This window comes from Protopterus annectens, chromosome 1.part0 (genome assembly GCF_019279795.1).
Source record: "Protopterus annectens isolate FY-2018-M chromosome 1.part0, PAN1.0, whole genome shotgun sequence".
Taxonomy (NCBI): domain Eukaryota; kingdom Metazoa; phylum Chordata; order Ceratodontiformes; family Protopteridae; genus Protopterus; species Protopterus annectens.
In genome coordinates this window covers 973,655,219-973,680,930 of record NC_056725.1, presented here as the reverse complement: position 1 = coordinate 973,680,930, position 25,712 = coordinate 973,655,219, and the positions used below count along the sequence as shown (strand labels likewise).

Sequence of the window (25,712 nt, the reverse complement as noted above, 5' to 3'; positions counted from 1 at the left end):
TACTAATACACATGCCCCTTCTTATAACTTCCACAATTAAATCAAATGGCACACCATTGGTTAAAAACATTAATTCATTAAGTATGCTAAACTGCTCTAGGTCAGGGGCCACAAGCCCGCCCTTTTATGGGCAAATCACAACACAATATAATATAGTATAATATAAGCAAACATGACTGCTTGCATTCTCCTTATGCATAACACAGTTTCAATCACTAAGCTAAAATGCAATGCCTGCAAAAAACTGTCATGCATTTCAAACTAACTTTCATGTGAAGCCATGTTTTACTCCCAAAGAGTAGGTCACAACCCAGTATGAATGAAATGTGCTGCAAGCATGCCTGTTTAATTGTAAACATCCAAAAATAAAATATCACACCAATTGTTAAAAGCATTAAAACATTAGGTATGCCTAACAGTTCTAGGTTTAAAATCACAAGTCTGTCCACTGTGAACCAGTCACAACTCAGTGTAAAAAGGGACAGATAGCATGCTTTCACCTTTAAGCATAAAACAATTAAGCATAAAAATAAAAAACCTAAAAGGCAGTACCTACAAGTAAAACTGTCATGCAATACTGACAGACACAGACAAACAACATCAAACCCCTGAATTTAAACTTCAGGTCATATTTGGCCCAATGAAAGAGGACAAAAACAAGAGGTGGAAGTCCACCAGATATAAATTGGTCACGGCACTGGTCAAAAACAAGCTCCAGGCTGATTTGTAACGTTAATCGTGTTTTGACCCTTATGGGCAGGTCGAACACCAAGTAAGAGAACTAGTTGTATGCATTTACTTTATACATTCAACAGTTATCATCGTAAACTAAAACACAATACTCACAGGTTAAGGCTATCAAGCAACACAAATATTAGGTCATGTTTGTCCCAGTCAAGAGCACAAACTCTAAAGGTGTAAAACCGCTAATTGTAAACTGGTCATAGCACCGTTTAAAATTACCGGCTCCATACGATTGCCTTGTGGCATAAAAAATATGTTCAATCACTTACCTAAAGGCAAAAGCTGCCATTACTGACAAACACAATCTAATCAATCTAATTGAGGCAAACAAGTTGCAACAACATCTACTTATGTAAACTGTGGATGGTAGACAAAGCAGTGACACCAAAAATACGTAACATAGTACATGGCTACCATAAACAGTGGGTCGCTACTACTACAGTTTAAATAGTAAAAACTGGTAAATACAAACTAACAATTAGAATCTGTTGGTAAAACTAGGAGTCAAACCTGTTCCTGTCTAAAATAAAACAATAGAGACACCTAGTGGAAGGAGGTTGAGATACAACCCATTAAACAACAATGTTAAGATATACAGAGAATATATAGAGAGAGGGAACATAATAGAGAAAGGAAAAAATGTGTTAAAATTATTTTACACAGATGTCAAATGAAATGAATGATAAATAAATAATGAATAAGCAGCAGCAATGAAACAATATATATATGAAACAATATATGCAATGAAGTTGTCAAAACTGATATGGACTATTGAATCCTGAACTCTAATGCCCAGGTACTAGGCAATGGAACCAAGTCATCTTAGAATACTCTTCAATTTTAAAATGCAATGAATGTAGCACATGTCATTTAAACCTGGATATGTGCTGGCATATGTGTGGATTTGCCACGTGAGTTCCAAAATTTCAAGGCGGACGGTTTCAGGGCCCCCTCTCCCATCACAATTTACACAGTCAATAGCCTTGAACCAAAATTTATGGTTGGTATTGTCAGCTACATGTTTTGCCAGTGCATTGACTGTTTTTAGTTTCCTGGTGTGGTATGTGTGCTCATAAACATGTTCCCGGAGTTTCCTGTCGGTTTTGCAGATGTAAAAAGCTGGACACTGTTGGCACTGGGCAAGGTAAACAACGGTTTTAGATTGGCAGTTAAACTTATGCTTAACTTTGTATTTTCGATCTCTAATTCTGAATTGTTCCCCTGTATCCATGTGGGAGCAAAAATTGCACATGTTGCATTGAAACATCCCTATCCTGATAGGAGGGTGCAACTCAATAACCTCCAAAAGATGCTATAGGTTCTTTCCTCTCCTCCAAGTGATTTTAGGGTACTCTGGTAGTTTATTTCTAAGATTGTTGTCATTTTGAATGAACACCCAGTTTTTCTGAAGGATGGATGAAACTATCTTGTAGTCCGTACTGAATGATGTAAAAGGACTACAAGGTGGTGGAAGTGAACTCTCAGGATGGTTGGTCATGAGCTGATTATTTTGGAACACGTTGCCATGAGGACATTTTAAAATGGGTTGGTATGTCCCCTGTTCTCTCTTATGACTAACCTCTTGGATCAGCTCATCTACCAATTGTTTGGGATAACCCCGGCCCAGAAACATAGATCTGAGTGTGTTACATTCCTCAGTGAAATCTGAAAGTTTTGACACCATTCAAGCAGCCCTAAGAAGCTGCCCTTTCACTACAGATCTCTTTTGAGAAGTCGGGTGTCAACTGCTGTAGTGAAGGAAGGTGTTGGAATAAGTGTCCTTCCTGTGAATTTTAGCACACAATGCATTAATGCTTAAATCTTTCCACAAATCCACATCCAGGTAGGCGATTCTGTCAGGACTAAATGTGTGGGTAAAAGAAAGAAAATTAGTGGTGGAATTGAAGAAATCTTCTAGTTCTATGGCAACTGCTTCACCGCCCCTAATCAACATGTATATATCATCCAAGAAACGAGTGTAGAAGGCAATTTTGTTGTTCATAGCTTCATTCTTCTGGATGATTTCCTGTTCCCAATAAGCCATGACCAGATTGGCGAAACTGCCGCCACAAGGTGACCCCATGGCTACCACTACCTTTTGTAAAAAAAATAGTGTCGTTAAAAATCAAATAGTTACTAGATAAAATAATGTCACGTAGTTCATCCACCAAGAGAATGTCTGTGGTTGGTTCACCTCTCTTTCTCAACATGAAGTTGACCCATACAATACCCACCTCATGTGGAATAGATGAATACAGATCCCTCACGTCGACCATCAGGAAGTTGAGATTGAGGTTGAGGTTGAATTCGAGGTCATTAATAGACTGTAAGAATGACCATGAATCTTTGCAAATGTCCAGTTCCATGACAACATATTTTTTGAGTATGTTGTCAACGAATTTGGCACATGGGTAGGTTATGCTATTTCTAGCATCAACCAGTGGTCTCATTGGTGGGTCGTGGATGGATTTGCGGATCTTAGGAATCCCAAACAATTTAGGGATTCTAGGGGCTAACATGGAAAGGTAATTGAAGGCTACAATATCGATTTTCCCTTCAATGAAAAGGTCGTTCAAATATGAACGTATCCTGTTGTATGCTATGTTTAATTTGTGTCTGGATCTCACTTCATAGGTGTCGCCCCTTAAAACACTCAACATCCTGTTAACATAATCCTCTTGACCCATAATTACTGCACCACCACCTTTATCTGGTTGCATAACCCTAACACCAGCCTCCTTGATGGACCATAAAAGCTCCTTTTCATCAAAGGTAATGTTGGTTTTGGCTTGATTTTGTATACTTTTGTTGTGTAACGAACATCTCACATCGAGTTAACACATTGTGTCAAAAAGTGCAATGGATTCATGTAAGACCGGTAAAAAAGTACTGGATATATGTAGCCTGCTGTTGTTAGGCGGGTTGTCTCCAAGTAGTACTTTCAAGTTGAGTTTCCTAGAAAAAAGTTTAAAGTCAATAATTGTTTTTACTAGATCAGCTTTAGTATCGGGGACAAGGTGTTCCCTTTCGCTAAGAGTTCCACTAGGGGTTGTTCAATAGCAATGTCAGTGAAATTAAAGATTTTAAAATCCTTGTTGGTATTCAGCAAAATAGTGGATTTGTTTGACACAGTTGTGGCAACCCCTAACCGGGAAAAGCAGAAAGAAGAACCCCACACACACACACACACACACACACACACACACACACACACACACAAGTCACCATTCAGGAAAGACACAGCTTTATCTTTGTAAAGCAAGTGGAAACCCAAGCATCTATTGAAAGCCCACTTAGATATGGAAGAGTGTACACTGGTTGGGGGCAGATTCCACACAAAGGCACCTATTACAGAATTTGGGAAGCAGTAACAATGCCGCTGTCGGCAGTTTTTTCAGCTTGTAAAAAATACACGCTTATGAAAAAATGGGACGGTGCTTTCACTTAACACAATCCGTTCATGTCTTTTAAGCTAACTAAGACGCAGCACAAGGCTTTTATTTCAGTACATATGAAACATTATATAAATAACATGTATAAGAAAGATATGCTGACATGTGAAATTCAAACAGGTTCAAGCAAGCAGTGGAATAAATGCAAATCAAATGTCATAACACTGGGAGAAATTAGAATAACAGAGTTAATTGCGAACTGTACATATAATAACTTATGCCGCCCTTTACATTACAGCTCTCACTTGGTTACATAAACCCACCAGCAACCTTCATGTACATATTACAACCCTTCTATATAAACAGAGAATTCTTCATGACGACACCATTCAATCCCCCAGCAGTACAGAGAAAATAGGAGGAGTCGTGGCAGCTCCCACGATTTGTTTATGTGATTTCGTTAAAGTGAGGGGCGGGATCGGCGCGTGCCTTGCGCATCACTTTGTTTGTGTTTTGGTTGCAAAGCATGCAGGGGTGGTGATAGCAGCTTACAGTTTGAGGAGTATGTAGCTGAGCTTATAGTAATTAGAAGCAGGAGAGCTTGTAACAGTATTCCAGCTGAGGGACAGCCACAAAGGACGAAAATTAGAAAAATAGCAATACAATGACGCGCCTCTGATTGGGCAACATGCTTATTTACTGTATACGCATAGTTAAATAAATACACGATGCAAATGGCTGGTAGCTGCGAAGCAAGTTTTTGTTTTTTAATTCTTTGACCCGATTTCATATGCATAAATCCTGACAACATACACCAAGCAGTTTGCTAAATTTACTGGAAAACTGTGTTTATTAGGAATTTGCAGACAGCAGCACTCCAACAAGCAAGTACGAGGGGGCGGTGGCTAATGAGCTGAGTACGTGCAGCAACAACGTCCTGCTCAGGTGAAAGAAAGAAGGGAGAGTGCGTATGTATGGCCGGGTTGTGTGTATTCCCTGTTCGACGCCATGCCAAATCAGAAAAGTACTAAAGCAAAGAAAAACAGACGCACCAATAGCAGCGGAGATGAGCAGGACAACAGTGCTGGAGCGGCTGCAGCCTGTGTTGCTGGTGCCACAGCAGCTCCTACTACTGTACCTTCTGCTCCACAAGAAACTGGGAATGGTGAGCCTTGAGTTTTTTAGATTGCTGTATTTTTCATTCTGTGTGTACATGCAAGCCTTAGCTTTGTTGCGGCACGTGCATAAACCAGATTTCTGATGGCGGCCTTGCTATTTACTTTTTTTTCCCTCTCGGTTGGCGAGATTGGCATTAGGGTTGGCCCATACGACAGAGCAGTTTGTAAAGGGAGATCAGTTTTGTGTACTGTTGCTTACGTTTTGTTTCTTAATATAAGAAGGTGCTGTCACTTTACAAACGTTACCTTGTTAGGTACGTGACGAAGTATTAATGTTATCGCGTACATGCATAATGTGAAGGGCAAATGTTAGGCCTTGTTGGTTTGAGGAAGTCCGTTCATTGGTTTAGCTTATTGCATGACCTGTATATAAAAGACAACATCATAAGTTAAACAGAATTGCAGAGTTTGGTGAGTGGGTATCTACTGCGCTATGGTAGATTTGTGTAGTTGCTTAAAGGAGATCGATCTGTGTGCACCTTTAATAAAGTTAAAATCTTCTGTAGAGTAATTTAATTGGCGTGGGTCCAAGTTGTTTGTTTAACGAAGCTATTATTACTTGTTTTTGGCTTTTCAGAGGTTTTAGCTGTATATTTCGCGTGGTTATTCCGTTAACAACTGTTCGTTTCATGCGCTAATGTGCTTTTTTTTTCTCGGATAGAATCGGGGTACATTATTTTTTAGTTGTCTGTTCACTAGTATGAAAGTAATAGGATAAAACTGTTTGTAGCCACGGGATGTGAGCCAATTCATATATTTGTCAGTTGTTACGGTGCGTTGGGTGAATTAGTATTTGTTTTTTGTACGGTAACCTGTGGCATGTTGATTTACGTTTGCTCTGCATTTCTTGGATTGTTACTTTGTCAGGTAACCTGGAAATCAGTTATTTGACTTTAGGAAGGAGCCTCTCTGCTGTTTTTATTTGCTACCATCTCAAGTTGATGAATGGTAAAAAGTAATAACAGCGAAAAGTTAGACATGCCATGAACTGAAATATAACAAATGAGTGCAAGAATTTTCCCATGGTGGTAATTGTTTCTTGCTAGCAAGTGTAGCTGTGCAGTAGTCTGTGTTTGGGATTGTGGTGGTGGTCATGCAGTTGTGGCTCTGCTATATTTATTGATGTAGTGTGCGTGCTGCACGGGTAATGCTGTTTCGTTGTACTTGTCATAATCCCAATGGATAAAGTGACAGCAGACTGCACGCTGCTCTGCACAAGTGCTTTTCAGTGATTTTGTGTGCCATGAAGATACTTTTTTCATTTCTCACGAAATTGTACATTGGATGAGCTTTCAGGAATGCATGCTCTAGTTTGTGTAATGTTTTAACATTTTTGAGTTGTGTTAAATGCTATAGAGTCTTTAGAATTTTTTTTAAGTGGTTTTATGTTGGTAGTGGTAATGAGCTTTAAACCAAGCCTAAAATGTGCAACAATTTTTTTATGAACGGCTGGTCAGTTCGTGATGTTATATGCTTTGCTGTCTTGTCAGGATGATCACACTGGGTGACCCATTTCTTTCAGTGTAACCTCATTCAGACTGGTCACTGATGTTTGTTGGTGGACCTGTCATGGAGTTAACACATGTAGCAATAGTAGAGAGTGAAATTTAGGAAGGAGTAATTGCAACAATAAAGTGCACACTTAAGTGCAGGTGTTAGGTGATCCTTTTCAGACATGGCCCAGGCCATAATGGCACATGATTACAACAACATAATACTACTGAATGTGCATTGCATCAAAACTGCAAAGATCTCTACAGTTTTAAGTAAAGATATGCCGAATAGCAAACCTGATAAAGTACAACATGTTAACATTATTTAAGTTTCAGTACAGTGTAATTGTAGTGTAAGCAATGTGTTGCATATTGCAAGGCTGTAGTTGTATAGAAGTCGCGGTGGTGCAGCGGTAGCGTTGTCACCTCACAGCAAGAGGTTCTCCCGTTAGATTCTCGGCTGGAGCGCCTTCTGTGTGGAGTTTGCATGTCCTCCCCGCGGTCGAGTGGCGTTCGAAAGACATGCGTGAATGGGCGTGCCTCCGTTGAAGGTTGGGCGTCGAGTAGGGTTACCACCTGTCCCACTTTGCGAGGGACTCTTTGGGCAGTTGGGTCCTGCAAAAAAATTGAAAAAAATGGCAAATGTACTGAGATTTTAGGGCAAAAAATTTCCTATATTTTCTTTAATAGTCGCATAAAACAGTTACTTTGTATCTGAAACATCTAAATGTTATAAGAAACGGAACAAGCAACTAAAATGCTATACGAATAAGCTTTTATTTAGACAAAAAAGTGAAGTTGTGTCCTTTGTACTGGCCATGAGTATGTTTTGCCCTGCAAAATCTAACGTTTCTATAAAAATGTCCCACTTTGGGCATTTGAAAAGGTGGCAACCCTAGCGTCGAGCTGGCACCGCGAAAATCTACTGCCAATCATTAGCGGACCGGAGTTCCGCTGTGGCGACCCCTAACAGGGAAAAGCCGAAGGAACAACAATTTGCAAGGCTGTGTAATTGTTGAAGCATATGCCTGTTTAACTACAGAACCTTAGAAATATGTCCCATTCTGTTATGGGAAAATATGATTATCCACATTTTACACGCGTGTTCTAGTAATGAAGTAAGTATGACTAGATATGTAGAGTTAGGGCTTCTTCTCAGCAAGGTTAACTAGTGTTCTGACTTTTCATAGTGTGATATTTAATTAATTGATTCTGAGTTTGTTTACCTGCATGTATAGCATGCTGTCATAACTGGCTGGTCAGATCATTGATGTATAAAACTGGTTCAGATAAGTTTATATGTTGTTGTGCACTTGAATACATTATGTGAAAGTCCTGTGTTGGACTTTATGACTGCATTGTATGTATGGTAAATGGGGATATACTACTGAGCCACATCCAGGTTCGGGTTTCTGGCAGGAGCCAAATCTAGAACCTGGGCTCTAAGTTCAGCATTAAACTATGTTTGCAGCATAAGTAATTTTAAACATTTCCTGATGTGAGCAAAAACGTGGAATACAAGTAATGTTTATTCAGACTACATTTTTTATTACTATAGTTTGCAGTGTACAGCGTATTACCTCCCCCTCCTGATTCCTGATTTTAATTCTGAATTAAGTAATTGTTATCCATTTATTTATCTAGTTACCTTAGTCTGTGTTTACTGGGAAAGTATGACTAGGATAAAATCGTTTTCAGCTGAGGCTTGGAGAGAAAAGCTCAACATTTGACACCAGTGGCAGTCATCTCGAGCTGATGTTTACAGCACTGGGTGGTTAGCCCTGACACTGTAGTTCATTTGTACCATTCACTTGCGCGCACACACACTGTCACCTACAGCCAATGTAGTGTGTCCAATCCGTCTACTGCATGTCCTTGGAATGTGGGAGACAGGAGCAGCCAGAGGTAACCCATGTGACTGCAGGGAGGATATGCAGACTCTGCACAGAAGGCACCCCAGCCGAGAATCGAACCGGAAAAACTCTTGCTGTGAGGTGACAGTGCTAACCGCTGCACCACCGTGGACATTCTATAGTCCTTGCTTTTTAGTTAATCTGGTTTAATCACCATTTCTTGCTTTTCAATGACTACTTTAAAGGCGGTCAGGGAAAATCACACATAACAGTATTCTCAGCACATAAACTTTGTCTCCTGCTGTGGGATACCTTAAAAAAAATCAAGATGCCAGACCCCAAATAGGCAGACTCTGGAATTACATTTAAAAATATAAAAAAAAGTATATTGAGTCCAAAAGTGGTGTTAAAATGTAGAAAACCCTCAAGACATGAAGAAATGAACACATTTTTCAGTTTGTGGGTGTGGTTTTCCTTTGAGCAAGGCTTAAGTAATACAACTAACATAATACTGTTCTTATGGTGTAATAGTGTCATATCTTTCAACTGTTTAGATTTTTCACAGAATGTCCAGATTTTTGCCATATATTTCTGGACTATTCCTCATAAAATGTGTGGTTTTCTGGCAAATTGCATTTGACTTTCAGATTTTATATCCTTCAGGAAATGCATGCTAGCACAAATCTTGTTCTAGTACGTTTATAAGACCAATATTTAAAATCTGTCCCTGTTTTTGGGCCTTTATCACTCCCTCCATTATTTTAGGTTTTGTCCAGATCTCTTGGGCTAAGCGTTTGAGAGGTATGAATAGTATTTTGAATACAAAAAAATGTAGACTAAACATTGCATTTTGCAGTGAAGAATGTAGACATTGATGTAGAAGAAGGGATAGATATTTTGTGTGTAGGACAGACAAAAACATGTAAGTATATGTACAGTATTTCCAAATAAAAGATGTCCGTCAGTGGTCTGTTGAAACTGTTAAGGAAGATAGATTTTTAAACTAACACGTGTGCCTAAAATGTACACTTGTTCTGTAGTAGTAGATATTCTTAGAACGTGGGAGGCTGTCTCTAGCTTCAGTTTCTAGTGGCAAACATCCAGGCAGCAGGGACGAGCTTAAAGAAAGATTTATTACTTAAGCTTAATGTGAAGGGAGGTTTGTATAATTTCAGTTAAACATGATTTCTGTGTGCATATAAAAATTCACTACATTTTATTAATTACCAAGAGGAGGAGAAACTATTAAGTGGTTTTACAAGTGTTTAGAATGTGGTTAGACCACCCTGAGAATTGCCTACCGTATCCAAGTACGGTGGTGGTTGCTGAAGCTGGAAAAGTTGATTCGTAGAGTATGTTTTTGTGTAATTTGCAACATAGCAAATTGGGCGATAGTTCCTGGGGTCTGTAGTCGCTCCTCCTTTGTGGAGAGGAATGACTGTAGCAGTGCGCCATTTGGTAGGGGCAACGCCTGGGGTGAGGCTGTGATTGAACAGGGCCCACAGGTGAGGTGCCAGTTCACTGTGTGTGTGTGTGTATATGTATATATACATGTGTGTGTGTGTGTGTGTGTGTGTGTGTGTATATATATATATATATATATATATATATATATATATATATATATATATATATATACATATACATAATGTGTGTATGATTATATATGGATCCCTATCACAACACCGACACGCCACAAACCCGACACTCAAAACAACGACACCAAAACACCGAAAATGCACAAAACCGAACACCATACATATATATAATATATATATATATATATACATATACATAATGTGTGTATGATTATATATGGATCCCTATCACAAACCCGACACTCAAAACAACGACACCAAAACACCGAAAATACACAAAACCGATACCATAACACCGACACACAAAACGTAAACTACACATTACACACAACTATACATGCACTTACCCGCACCCTAAGTCCGACACTACTGCACACTCACCTTTCCCGCACCCTAACCCTAAATCCCACACTATCTCACACTTACCTGTCCGCTTCCTAACGCTAAATCCCTCACTATCGAACACTTACTGACTCGCGCTCACACGTTGCCCATGTCGGTGCTTCGGCTGTCGGGATTTCACCTTGTCGATCATCTGTCTCGTCAGTCTTCTCGAGTCAGTCTTCTTAGCGTTGGTGTTTCGGCGTGTCGATGAAGTCAAGGGGACCAATATTTATTTATTTATTTATTTATTTATATATATATATATATATATATATATTTATTTATTTATTTAATACTTTAGAAAGTACCAAGAGAAATTAAGCACTTGAGACGGCACTTTTGTTCCTTTAATGTTGTACAGAACTTCTTCAGAAAATAATACATAAAATGAAATCGTTTAACGTTAATATAACAAGAGAAAATAATATAACGAGAGAAAGCTGTCTGTCACCTAAGGGTTGAAATAAATGAAAGCCAGTAACAAACGCATTATAAAGTACTCCCACCAAAGAAAACACAGCATCAAATATCACTGTAAGCCGATCCCTTTGTGTTTGCAGTTAATGTCTGTGAAACAGCTAAAAAGCAACAACAATTAAAACACATTTAACACTGCTATTACCATTAAGTTCCAGGGAAGTATCCGTACCCAAAGTGAGTTGCCATTTTAAGTTCTTGTACCTCCAATAAAGAGTTAAACAGTCACCAGAAAAGACTTCGAGTTTATCCAAGACAAAAAAACTGGAAACCTGTAAAAGGACAATTGGAGCTGTGCCTGCTGAGGGCATTGGAAGCATCTTTACAGCGGATAGCTGCCAATTGTTCCTTGGCTCGATCTGATAACCTTCTGCTAGCTTTTCACCACTTAAAATGAGCAGCATTCTAAACACAGCTGCGTACACTACCCAGTCCGAATGACAAAATGATTTTTAAATGTAACCTTGTAATCCCAGTGCCTGATAATGTAGTGTGAACCTATGTAAATGTGCTGACCCACCACAAAGTGACCACAGCTGTATGTGCCCGGTTGACCAGTAGAGCCTGAAGTAACATCCAGCAAAATGGGGGTGGTGTCAAAATTAGATCGCAAGGTGACAAGTTTTTTTTTTTTTTTGTAAGAGAAGCTAAGGAGCATTAACCAGTGCCTGCCGTGACTCTTCATTGCTAGCTATAACATCCCAGTTGCGGACAATAACTTCTCTAACAGTATACATATCCCTGCTAATGGCAAGCAGGGAAACTGCAGTGTTTTCGTAATCATGTCTTCTCCTTGTGTTAGAGCCATCAAAGCCATATCTTAAAATAGGCTTATGTTTAGTATGTCACTCAGGCTGCACCTCCCCAAAAACAGTTAAAAAGATCTGCTGGGTAATTCCTGGCCAAGAACATTTGTTTCAAGAAATCAGCTACAGCCTGGAACTTAGTCATTAGTTATTTTATATGTTTCTATATCTATCCTATATCTGCATAAAAAAAAAAAAATATATATATATATATATATATATATATATATATATATATATATATATATATAATTGAGGGTCGAGCAAGATGAGTACAGCAAAAGCTGCATTTGCGAGGATAGTGGACCATTCCACTGCTTGACTAATATCCGAGGGTGTAATGAGTCACGTGTTGATAACTAGGATCTGAAAAGTTGTAATTTAAAGTGATTTAATAAAGAACTTTGCCCTTGTATTTATTTCAAATGATTTGAGTAGAGCACTGAGCACAAGTGACATTTCAGTCTCAGCCTGGGAGTAAAAAAGTCAGGATTTCATTTTGTGAGATGGCAAGAGCTTGAAGTATATATCTGTGATATCATTATTGTCTAATGATGAAATTTTACAGTAAGATGGATAATTTTACCAGTAGAAGAAAGAGTGATGTAGTTTTAACTCTGTATTGTTAGATGAGAGGCAGTGGCATTTAGTTCATACATGGATTTAAGGTAAGATGAGGTGTGTTGTAGGGAAAATACTGTCTTAAGAGTTTTGGTCCTACTTTAAAAAAAACAGCGATCTGTATAATGGATTTTTTTTTGGTTTGTGTTGTTTTTGGGAATGCAGTGGGGGGCAGAATGGTGGTTGTCTCTGAGGCTGTAAAAGGAAGGCTTTCTAATTAGTTTTAACTGCTAGGAGTTTGAGTAGTAGGCTTCCAGGGAGAGAAGGTCTGCCCTTTGTTCAACAGGGAGCCATTTTTTTCAGTGTTTTTACAGTGGTGTAAATTTTTAGGGGACTGGATACTGAATCTGCAAATTTTGTTGGTTATTGTTTGTTTGAGGAGTTTGTTTTTGAGGCTGAGGCTATGAGGGAGTGGCCATATTAAAGTTAGGATGATTCGGTAATAGATAAAATCAGAGAGCAAATGAACTTGAGGGACTGCTGAAGTTTGATAGTATACATTTTCTGACGACTCACATTTTTTTAATTTTAGTGTAAGGACTGGATTCTGAAAATAATTTATGCTTGGGGGGGGGGGGTGGTGGTCATATAACGTATGTAGTTCCACTTTCTTTAAATAGACCTTCATGATTTCATATACATCACAGGCTGAGGAATTACAGGCTCACTCCTGATTCCAAAACAGAAATCTGTTACTATTCTGCAACATTCAGAAATGTTAAGTTCAAACACTAATGTAAAACTTGTAAGTAATGGAAGCTGCCCATTATGAAGCTGTTCCAGTTCATCCCAATATGTATATAATAGTGCAAATGATAAGGAAATTGATTTGAATAAACATATAAGGATTATTGATGCAGAAGGCATTATTCATCAAAAAATGATTTTTATGTATATAATTATACTGACAAAGTAGTTACTAATGAACATTTTACCTTATTCTCTAAAGGAATGAAATTTGTGCCTAATAATCAGTTTAGAGTAGTAGACAATATTATTGAAATTTAAAAAATATCTTAGGAAATTAAATTTGGCCATATATTTTCGAAATGAACCTAATAAGTTTGACACTAATCGAATTAAGAAAGAGAGTTCTTTTATTCCCCCTACCAATTTATATATAGGGTTATATGAAAAACTTGTAACTCGTGACTTGTATATGTTAAAAAATTATGTAAACAAGTACAACAAAAAGAAAAATAACACAGTTGACAACAATGAGTGAAAAAGAGTTAGCTTTACTCAAGGATATCACTGGGGATAGGTCTATTAGAATTATGAAACCAGATAAGGGGGGAGGGATAGTTATATACAATCAGGATGTGTATGTGAATAAAATATTTAATATTCTAGTTACTTCTGGAAATTATACTTCTATTTCTTTGAATGAAATTAACTTAGGTTATAGACAGACTGATTTATTTCTGGAAGATATGTTAACTGATGGTAGAATTAATTTAGATTTATTCAATTTTATGAAAGTTGAACATCCCTTTATGATGACAATAGTAGGAGTGCCTAAAATACACAAAGATTATCATGATCCACCATTCAGGACAATTATATCTGGTAGTTATTCTAAGACATTCCCTATGGGTGTAGTTATAGATGCTAAGCTTAAACATATATATGAGAAAATTCCACACATGATTAAGGATTCGTGGATCTTCTTAGGAAATTTAACACCTGATTTATGGAAAGAAGGCTTAATATTTATTTCTATTGATGTAGTTGATCTTTTTTCATGCATTCCTAAGGAACAAGGATTAGAATGTTTCTACAATAGTATATGTGCATATTCACAACTTGAATGGGAAGAAACATTGGTCATTATGGAACTTATGAGTATTATATTGGATTATAATTTTATATATTTTGAAGGGGAATATTACAGGCAGACCCGTGGAGTAGCCATGGGTACAGCCTGTGCTAATTTGGTTATGTTGGACTGGGAGTTGCAACATATTTTTAAGAGTCATTATTTTAAATATATCAGATACTACACCAGATTTTTGAATGATATATTTATTTTATGGGACGGTCAGGAAAAATTGATAGATGAATTTATGGGGTACTTGAATAATACCAGTCAGTTTTTGAAATTCACGTATAATGTTAATAAGGATGGGTTGGCATATTTAGATACTTATATATCCAGTAGCGAGGAGGGATTTGAATCTGGGATATATAGAAAAAGTACTCTTTCTAATAATTATTTGGAATATAGTAGTAACCATCCGTATAAGTCGAAAAAAAGTATATTTAAAGGTCAGTGTATACGAGCTGCTCGAATGAGTTCAAAATATGATAAGATGCTGGAAGAAATAGAATTTATAAGTAGCTTATTTACTAACAAAGGGTACCCGATCCAACTTATTAATGATGTTAAGTCTTTACTTATAAAAGAATGGGGTAACAAATACTTCCCAGTCCTAGGCAAACCACTTAGACAGAGTGTAGAAAGGGATAATACTAATGAATATAGGAAAGCATGTATTTTAGAGTATACATCTCAAACAACCCATATTAAGAACATTATGAAGAAATATTGGAATATTTTTTCATTAGAATCTGAAGCTAGGAAAATTGTGGGTGAAGCCCCTATATTTGTACTTAAAATGGGTCAAAATATTAAGTCCATCTTGGAGAAATCTGAAAAGATGTATACTATACCTCTAAGACATAATGGCACACACAGATGTGGAAATTGTAAGTACTGCCATTGTATAATGGATGTAGATCATATAATTTTGGATAACATTAACAAAACAAGAATAAAATTTGGGAGAGGTAATTGTAATACACAGAATGTAGTATATTTAGCTAAGTGTATAATATGCCCAGGATGCTGTATAGGAAAAACTGAACGTAGGCTCAAGAAGAGAATCTATGAACATTTATATGATATTAAGAAGGAAGATAGCACTCTAATGCATTGTATAGGCATATACGAGCTTTTGATAATAGGCATCAATTTAGATTTGCCATCATAGAGACTGTTTTTAATAACATGAGAGGAGGCAATCTGGGGGTCCGCATAGCTGAGAAGGAAGCAAAATGGCAGATTCTAACTGATGCCACGACTCCCCCAGGCCTAAATGATAGCATTTCTATAAAACCATTTTTATTAATGAATTATTAAAGTTATATATATATATATATATATATATATATATATATATATATATATATATATATTTAAATTCATGTTGTATTATATTTAAATTTATAAATATTTTATAAATTATTTATGAATTATTAATATTTTTAAATTAAAATAATTAAAAAAAAATTTTTTTTGGTTCATTAGTAAAGTAGTTAATTGATTTTAAGTGAATTATTATATATTGAGTACATTTTTGAACTATTGTTTAAATTATGACTCAACTCAGATCCTAGGCACTTTATTGTAATGTTATACTAAGTAGTACACAAAGCATTGTCACCTTATTTTTATACAGAATGAGGAAGTTTAATGAATTATATATTAAACTTGTAATGTATTTGATTTTATTCGTTGGATGTATAATGTTATATAAAAGCTTTTATTTTTTGTGTGTTGTTCTTTAAATATATATTGTTTTGGTGCCTAAATGTGTATAAATATTTTGAATTTTATTAGTTAATTGATTCTGATGAAGTCCACTATTGGTGGATGAAAGCGCTTGATCCATTGTTGTGAATAAAGCCGATTTTGGGACACTGTTCGTCGTGTCTTTGAACTGTTGCAGTACTGAACAATATTGAAGGACGTATTATTGCTATCCTGTGGTTGGGTTCTTTTGATAGAGATTGAAGCTGCCCATTGGTCAGTACAGTTGTGTGACGTGTGTGTCAGAACAGGTACTGCAGGTATTATGTGGTATACAGCTTAGATTTGGTCCGTATTGATTTTTGATTTCTGAAACTGTTCTCAGGTGGGGGGGGGGTCTTGAGGAATGGTAGTGTTGTTTCATGAATGGTTTCGTTAAATTCTGATGATTTAAAAATATAAAATGGTTAAAGTTCTCTTGTGCTTTTGTAGTATAGGCCCACAACCTGTCAAAAAACGTATTGTCATGTTTAATGCTGCATACATGAGATTCTCTGGTCACTTATCAGTGTACAGGTAGTGCTGTGTGCAACTCTGTTTTTAAATGAAATTGTCAGTTCCATGGCAAATTTAAATGGTCGTCTGGTTATATCATGAAGAGGTACTCGGGTTTGTTTACGTTTAAAGTTTTCAGAATCTCATTAACTAAATTTGGTGTAGCAGGCATTCTGTATACTTGTGCTGCGGTAGCATTGTCGCCTCAGTTAGACGTTGCACGTTTGATTCTCAGAGCGTCTTCTTGTGTCGACATGCATGAATAGGCGTTCCTTCGCTGAAGGTTGTGTGTTAGGCCCGGCAAGCCAGCACATAAACATCTACTGCCAATCATTAGCGGACCGGAGTTCCGCTGTGGCGACCCCTAACCGGGAAAAGCCGAAAGACAAGACGAGGCATTCTGTGTACTTGGAACACTGCAATTTTGTGATCATGTTCCTTCTAATGTGACAAGTTTCAGGGTTGCAGAGCTGACTTTTTTATGTTTGGGGTTAAGTTAAATAGTAGTAAGTGCCCTCTGCACTGCTGTTTTCTAATGTTTCTGAATTTGGCCTTAATGCTTCTTAATATGTAAAGTCTTAACAGTAATCTACTCTAACAGTTAGATAGGCGGGGTCTGAATGGAGAGATGAAAAGTCTGCAAGCAAAGGAGAGTAGTAGTGTTGAAATAGAATTCATCCTCCGGTTTTCGTGAGTGTCTTCACGAGGTGGACTCTGTTTTTCACAAAATCTCACCGATATATACACTCTCTATGTATCATATATCATTGACAGAAGTAAGTCAAAAACAAAAATAGCTGGTGCACAAGAGCCAGGATAAAAGCGCCCAATCCTGGTAGGTGCACTAGTACCAGGACTGAACAAAAAGTGACCGTATAGAATCCTCAAAATAGGCAAACATTCCCACAATGTGGTGAGACCAGGCCTAGGGGGGAGGATGGCCCCCCTGTTGAAGGAAGTAGCAGTTCACAAAAACTGATAGGCCAAAGAAGAGCCATAAAGATGACAGAGTGGACTATTGAGGATAAGAAAGAAATTTTAAGAAAGAAATTTTATTATGCAAAAAGTCTAGTATTTCCAGAAGTATGGACATGGGAAAGATGATATGATATGTTGCAGTGTTTATGCAAAGGAGAAAGCCAAATTAATCAATATAACGAAGGCAGCCCCAAAGATATTTTAAGAGAAATGCAGGCAAAGGCATCCAGATATGGAAAATCTCACAGTACAAAAAATATCACAAAGATGGAATGTAGAAAAGAAAATTTAGTAAAATAGAAGTTAAAAAATAGAAGTTGAAGTTGTGGATTGCCTGCAAATTGAAGGATTTAATGTAGAATGTCTACCACAGGTTACATGACAGCATGATGGAGTCAGTCCTCAAAGTAAGGAGAAGTCAAAGAAATAGAAATTGCAGTTATGGAGCACCTGCAAAGTGAAGGATTCAGTGTAGAAAGTCTAATGCAGAAAGCACCGCAGGATAGAGCAATGGATATACAAACTAAGGGGAAACCAGTGGAACTGGTCAGGTGCCATATCCAAGATATTTTGGAGCCTTCCACAGGAAACCTGTATAAACGTTCACTTGGAGCTAGACAGCAAGGGAAGGAACAGGAAACATAACTGAAGTTGTTGTTGTTGTTTTGTCTTTAAGCTTTTCCCAGTTAGGGGTCGCCACAGCAGAACTCCGGTCCGCTAATGATTGGCAGTAGATTTTCACGAACGTGCCAGCTTGACATCCAACCTTCAACGAAGGCACGCCCATTTACGCATGTCTTTCGAACATCACCCAACCGCGGGGAGGTCATGCAGACTCCACACATAACAAAAGTAAAGAGGATATATTGCTGCACAACTAAATTGATAACTGATAAAGTTCTACCACAAGAACACAGGGTAGTGAGGTAAAGGAAGGGGAGAAATCGAATACCATCATGGAAGTATCGAATAGAGGAAACCGTAAAGCAACTAAGACCAGAAGTGATGTACCGTAAAGCAACTAAGACAAGAAGTGAAGTGCTACTATTAGAGTATAGAAGAGGGAACAGATCAACAAAAATACTCAGACGTGATGAAAGCAATGTGCAATATTAGAACAGATCAGGATCCATCATGCATCATCGCAAATTGCAAACTATAAAAATTTCAGCACAGGCGGAAAACCTTTAGAAGATGCAGATAAATATAAAGGAATCCATAAAAAACAAGCAATTTATTGATGGCCCAAAAAAGTTGAGAATTGGGAAACAAGGTAAAAGGAATTGACCGCCAAAAAAAAAGAAGAAATAGATTCATTTTGGAGAAGTGTCTATGAAGATCCTGTGGAACATTAACAAAGAGGCTAAATGGATAAAAGAAGTAAAAAGTTTTGGAGGTACAGGATATGAAATGGGATGAAGTAACAGTCAAGAGAGATTGAAACAAAGTTATGAAAAGCCTGTAATTGACAAACTCCAGGTCCAAATGCAGCTTTTGATTAAAATTACTAACATTTGTGCTAAGATTTAGCCATTAGTAAGAACCATTTATGTGCGCACCCCAAACTGGCACCGACCTGGCAAACAGGAAAAACAATACTCCTACTTAAGAGTGAGCCTGCAAGCTATCCAAAAACTTGTAGACAAGTACCTTGCCTTCTGATGACATATAAACTACACACGGGCATTGATGCTGACAGTTTAGTTATTTAGAAGAAAACTCAACTATGGCAGTAGAACAAAAGGGCAATAAAAGAAAGTCTTATGGAACAAAGCATCATTTGTTTTTAAATAAAGTCCTAGTGGAGAGCTGTTAAATGGGGAAGAATTTTAAGTATGGCATAGATTGACTGACTACAAAAAAGCATTTTATACTATCCCACATTCATGGATAAGAGTGCTTAAAAATGTATTGTACAACAACCCCCCCATTAATACTCCAAAACGTTCACATTGGTCAGCATGCACGTTGTGAATCAGAGTTATAGTAATGGAAAAAGGTCCGGTCGCCTGGACTTTTTCCATTAGTGTAACTTTTTTTTTTTACAGCAACGGAGAACGCAAGATCTCCATTGCTGTTGTCTCACTATGCTAAAGGAGTTTAACATAGCGAGACATAACGGAGGTCTTCCTATCTCCGTTGCTTTTTTTAAAGCTGTCTCGCTATGTTAAACTCCTTTTAACATAGCGAGACAGTTTGTAAAAAGCAACGGACATCTTGCTTTCTTCATTGCTTTTGCCCACAGCTCTGATGTACTGCGTAAGCATACGCATGTGCTGTACATCAGAACTGCCGCAGAATACCAGGCAGCTGCAGAAGGGCAGCAAGGAGGCATTATACAATGCCATTATTTCAGAAAAATATTTTTTTTTTCCTTTAATGTCATTGTATAATACCAATAACCCACTTCTGGGTGTGGGTAATGCTGGATTTACCCACGGTTCTTTGTTTGGTCACCTGGGCTTCGCCCTTGTGACCAAACCACACCAACCATGGGTAAATCCAGCATTACCCACACCCAGGCGTGGGTTATTGCTGTATGATACACCCTACACTGATTGAATACATTACAGTGACCATGAAACAGTGGCAGACCACTTTGCAATTAAGCCATAATAAAGGATAAATTATTATCCCAGGGATAAAAATTCAAAGGGGTATATTTCATGGTGACTCGATGACCATTGCTATTCTGCCTTGCTCTTAACCCATTACACTCTCTTCTTAACAGCTTAGGCCATGGCTATAATTTGGCTCCTAGAAAACAACAAAGTCTAAAGACTTCTCATCTTCTCTTTGTCGACTACTTGGAACTGTGTAGCTCATCAGATGAGGAACTGAAAGCAGAACTGCAAGTTGTCAAAACTTTTTCAGATGATATAAGAATGTCATTTGGTCTTATAAATGTGCAAAAGCAACCTTTAAAGCAGAAAAACTGCAGCACCAGGAAAACATCAGTTTGGGACAAGAATGTGATATAAAAGAACTTGAGCAAGAGGGAGTGTGTAAATATTTGGGAATTGATCAAGAATCTGCAATGAAACATGAACATATGTGAGCAAAACTTAGTAAGGAATACTTCAGAAGACTTAAAATAATCCTGAAAACAGCGTTGACATCTGGGAACAAAATCCAAGCTATAAACCAATTTGCTTTTCCTGTCCTAACTTGGTTTTGGGGTAAGTGGCCCCAAAACATGTTGGATAGATCGGATATTAAAACAAGAAGGATACTTCATTCTCACTGAATGATCTATAAATATCCGTGCATACCAAGATTATATATTCCACTCCAAAGGAGGGATGGGCCTCATTGAAATTGATTGCATGTATAGATCTACAATCGTGGGACTCCACACACATCTGCTGGCATCACAAGACCCAAACATAGTGAAAGTTTTGAAACGTGAGGAGACTAAATCTAAGATGACTTCTCTGATCTAGCTGAAGCATGTCGGTGTCAAGCAGGAATAAAAATCAAACAAGAAGTAGATAAAAATCCGGCAGCAACTGAATGTGCCAAAAATGAAATCATATAAGGTGAAGGACCAGATGGAAAGGCAAGAAATGTGGAAAACTCATAGATATAGTAGTTGCAAGTATAGAAAACTTCTGGAAGAACCTCATGTTGATCAGGAACAAACGCAGGAATGGTTCAGGAGAGGTGAAATCAAACCAAGAGATAAAAGGTTAATATTGGCAGCCCATAATGATGGGCTACGTACACGCTGGTTTACAAAGCCCATTGAACATGAGAAAAACAGACAAATGTAGGTTTTGTAAAACAGAGCTGGAAACGGTTGCACATCTCGATGCTGGTTTCGCCATACTAATGGCGGAAGGACTGTACACCGAAAGGCATAATAATGTGGCAAAACTGTTGAACTGGGGATTGTGAAAACATTATGATATTGACATGGCTGAAAAACACTGGAAATATGAGCCACAAAGCATCATAGAAAAGGATGGTCTATATCACATTGGATCACCCATTACCAGCAGTTCAAAAGATAGATGCTAGAAAACCAGATATAGTGGTCCAGGAAAAGAAGACAAAAGCAGCAGTGATCTTTGGAATCGCCACACCCAGTGACTACAGTGTCCTGCGTACAGAGACCAAGCCATAAAATTGCTCTTGTTTCTGCCTGCAAATCCTGACAATGTGGAAGAAAGATACCCAGATTGTTCCAATAGTAGTAGGAGCAATGGATCTTAAAAAAAAAAAAGAGTCTACAATCCTATTTAAATATGCTACCAATACATGTAACTCCATACGAATTGCAGGAGGAGTCCCTACTGGGCACATTACGGGTGCTGTGAAGAGCACTTTTGGCTGCCAGAGTGAAACAGTAGTAATTTCATGAACTCTAATCGTACTTTGACTTGGGAATGAGGTCCATTCCTGTCATGGTATTCGAAACCCAAAAGATTTGGAGAAATTAAAAAAGGTAGAGAGGTCCAAATGGAGAGAGAAGTTAGCAAGCAAAGGAGAGGATTATTGTTGAAATTGAATTCATCGTCCAGTCTTTGTGAGTACCTTCACAAGGTGGACCCCGTTTTTCACAAAATCTCACCAAGATGACACAATGTAGACTGTGTTTTATGCAGCATACATCATGGGCAGAAGTAGGTAAAAAAGTAAGATAGCTGAGTGCACAAGACCCAGGATAAAAAAAGTGCCCAATCCTGGTAGGTGCACTGGTGCCAGGACTGGAAAAAAATGACAGTGTAGAATCCTCAAAAGACAGAAGCATTCCTATAATGGGGCCTGGCCCAGGGGGGGAGGTTGCCCCCCCCCCATTGTAGAAGGAAGCAAAAGTCCACAAAGATCACAAAAAACGATAGGCCAAAGAAGAACCATTAGTATGATAGAGTGGACTGTGTAGGATAAGAGAAAAATTGTATATTACTATTAGGCAAAAAGCCCAGAATTTCCAGGTACAAGACGTATAAAAAGATTGGGAGAAATTAGAGAAAAGAAAATACTTCCACAAAAAAACCTCTCTGAAGCCTCAAATAAAAATGTGTCCATTAATACAGCAGATTTGTGAAACATTATATAGATCAAGAAACTTTAATCTGTTAGGAAAAAGAAACATCTGAGGAAGTGCGAAAATAAACAAAACCTAGAGATTTTTGAAAAGTATAAAAAAGAAATAGACATGGGAAAGAGGTTTGATATGGTGCAATTTTGTGTAGAAAATCTAACTTGGAAAGCACCACAGCATGATGGAGCAATGGGCATCCAAATGAAGGAGAAACCAGTGGAATGGGAAGCAACTGGTCAGTTGCCCGTATGAAGATATTTTGGAGCCTTCCACAGGAAACCAATATAAATGCTCACTTGAAGCTGGACAGCAAAGGAAAGAACAGGAGACCTGTAGAAACTCTGACAGTGTTGAGGAGTGATGGGCCAGTGAGGTCCTATATGACAAAGCAACGGATGACGCAGGATGAAATTGGAGAATATACCACAGGAAGAACTTTATTCTGCAGAATAACTGCAGATTGACATATTAAGATCAACGAAAGACATGTTAAGGTCAATAAAACCCAAAAAGTCAGAAGTTTGATAAAACAAATGACAACAGTAATTAGGACTGTCCATTGGGATACATGTGATGTAACAGAAGCAAACGGGATATATTTTTGTGCAGCTAACTTAATAATGGATAATATTCTACCACAAAAACACAGGGTAGTAAGGGAAAGGAAGGGGAGAAAACGAATACTATCATGGAAGTATCGGAGAGATGGATATATATATATATATATATATATATATATATATATATATATATATATATATATATATATATATATACAGAATAAGCAATTTATTGACCCAAAACAAGTTTTATAGAAAATTGGGAAACAAGGGAATTGAAAGACCATCAACAAAGTAGTAGTAGATACATTTTGGAGAAGTATTTATGAAGATCTTGTAGAGCATAACATAGATGCTGAATGGATAGAAAAAGTAAAAGAAAGAATAAGAAGTTCTAACAGCCAGAGAGAGTGGAGCAAAGTAAGAAAAGTCTTCAAATGGAAAAACCCCAGGCCCAGATGCAGTACCTAACTTCTGGTTAAAAGTATTAATGTATTTGCACAAAAAGAACTATATTTATATGTGCACCCTGAACAGACACCAACTTGGCTAATAACAGGAAAAATAATGCTCCTCCTTAATGAACCTGCAAGCTACCCTAATAATTCTAGACCAATAACTTGCCTTCCGACAATGCATAAACTATACAGTGGAATTCATGCCAACAGATTATGGAATAAAGGATAATTTATTAAATGGTCATAGTGGAGAACTGTAAAAAGGAAGAAAATCTAAGCATGGTATGGATTGACTACAAAAAAAAAAAAAAAAACTGACAGTATCCCACATTCATGGATAGTAGTGCTTAAAAGATGTACCCTACACTTATAAACTACACCACAGCCACCATGAATCAGTGGCAAACCACTTTGCAGTTAAGCCATGATAAAAATCCAAATGGTTATTTTCCAGGGTGATCTGTCACCGTTGCTCTTTTGCCATGCCCATAACCCATTAAGCTGTCTGCCTAACAGATTGTCATTGGCTTTTAGAAAACAACAAAGTGTAAAGAGTTCTCATCTTCTCTTTGATTTAAAACTCTATAGCTAATCAGATGAGGAACTGAAAGCACAACTGCAATTAGTCAAAGTCAGAGTGTGGGATGCTCCTATTTGATAGGGATTTAGAAAGCTCCGAGATTTTGATGCCCTATTCACTGATTTTCTTTTCATTCCTTGTGCTCATCAGTAATTGGGGTACATAGGAGGCCCTAAAGCTTTAGAAAGCTAGCCGGCTGGGTTCACTCCTTGACAGGGCATCCCATATTGCTTATGGCTACTGCAGCAGTTATTTTTCTGAACCTCTTTTCTTGTGACAAATGTACGGTTGTGTAAATTAAATTTATTTCTAGCAATTCTATTCTGTGCACTATCTGTAAAGCAGTTCATCACAGGTATCCTAGGAGCTGTCGAAAATAACTTCCTCATTCCTTTTTGAAAGGTAGTTCCTACTTGAATGCGGTACTCGCAGGTTGTCAACCTCTGTCTGTGCTTCTTTATGTAGAGGCTGTATGTCCCAGGGATCTCTAGTTTCTTTGTATGGCCTTCTAGACCCATTTTGCTGCCTTCCACTAAGCTACTTCCATCGTCTCTATAATTCTCAAATAAGAGGAGGGCAGTACACTACGGAAACTTGGCACTTTCGTTCTCTTTATTTTTAATCAACAGAACTTCATCAGAAATAAAACATAACATCCCAAGTTAAATTTTAAAAAGACCGCTCACAGGTCACATGGTTTTAAACCAATGAAAAAGCATGATTATTCATTTTTAGTATTAATATTTATTAGTTGATCTCTTCACAAAACCAAGCTTCCACCAATAATGGCCACCCATAAGAATTTTATAGCATGCAGTCCTAGCATTCTAGTTCCTTTTACACGTTCTTTTCCCAAGCTTGTTGTCAAAAAGGTGATTTCACATGGTGACAATCAAGCTCCCATCACTCATTATGATGAAGTCTTCAGCTGGGAGCCCTTCTGGGGTCAATGTCCTTTCTGTTCCGTTTAACACACAGTGTATCGATCTAATATATGCGTTTTAGGATCATAAGTTTTCCATCGAAACGGAAAGTCATCGACTTCTGGTAGGGCAGGTTCAGTTGATTGAATATTATCAGATTGCAATTTACTAGCTTTGCTAGTACAAGATAGTGGTAAAATGGGGATCGGGGAATATCCTCTTTTCCTCACTGTAGTGCAATCTCAGAGTTGGCATATATAATTTGCATTGGCTGTGGTGGTGCAGGGATACTTGTCCCCCTGCAAATTTTCGATCCATTGTGGATTGATCTTTTTTCCAACAAATTGGTTTTGATTTATTGTAGGGTCAACTGATTGTCATTTTAGAGTGTGTGTGTGTGTGTGTGTGTGTGTGTGTGTGTCTGTGATTCCCCAGGCAGTTATTGGCTCATGTTACTGGGTCAGCTGGTGGTGTAGATGAATCCAGTCTGTTACGCTTTTTGTTATACTGGAGCCCACTGTTGTTTAGACTCA

The 25,712-nt window shown here is 37.7% G+C and overlaps 1 protein-coding gene across 2 annotated transcripts in view; it reads left to right on the top strand.

The window, feature by feature from the left end:
• Positions 1 to 4,604: 4,604 nt before the first annotated feature.
• HECA (hdc homolog, cell cycle regulator) overlaps positions 4,605 to 25,712 on the top strand; it is a 311,427-nt gene continuing 290,319 nt past the window's right edge. The window contains exon 1 of one of the 2 annotated variants that reach the window (XM_044064666.1): positions 4,605 to 5,301. In XM_044064666.1, the coding sequence (XP_043920601.1) occupies positions 5,145 to 5,301 (157 nt within the window). In that variant the 5' untranslated portion in view covers positions 4,605 to 5,144. The remainder of the gene's footprint in view (positions 5,302 to 25,712) is intronic. The other variant, XM_044064674.1, reaches the window with a different exon arrangement.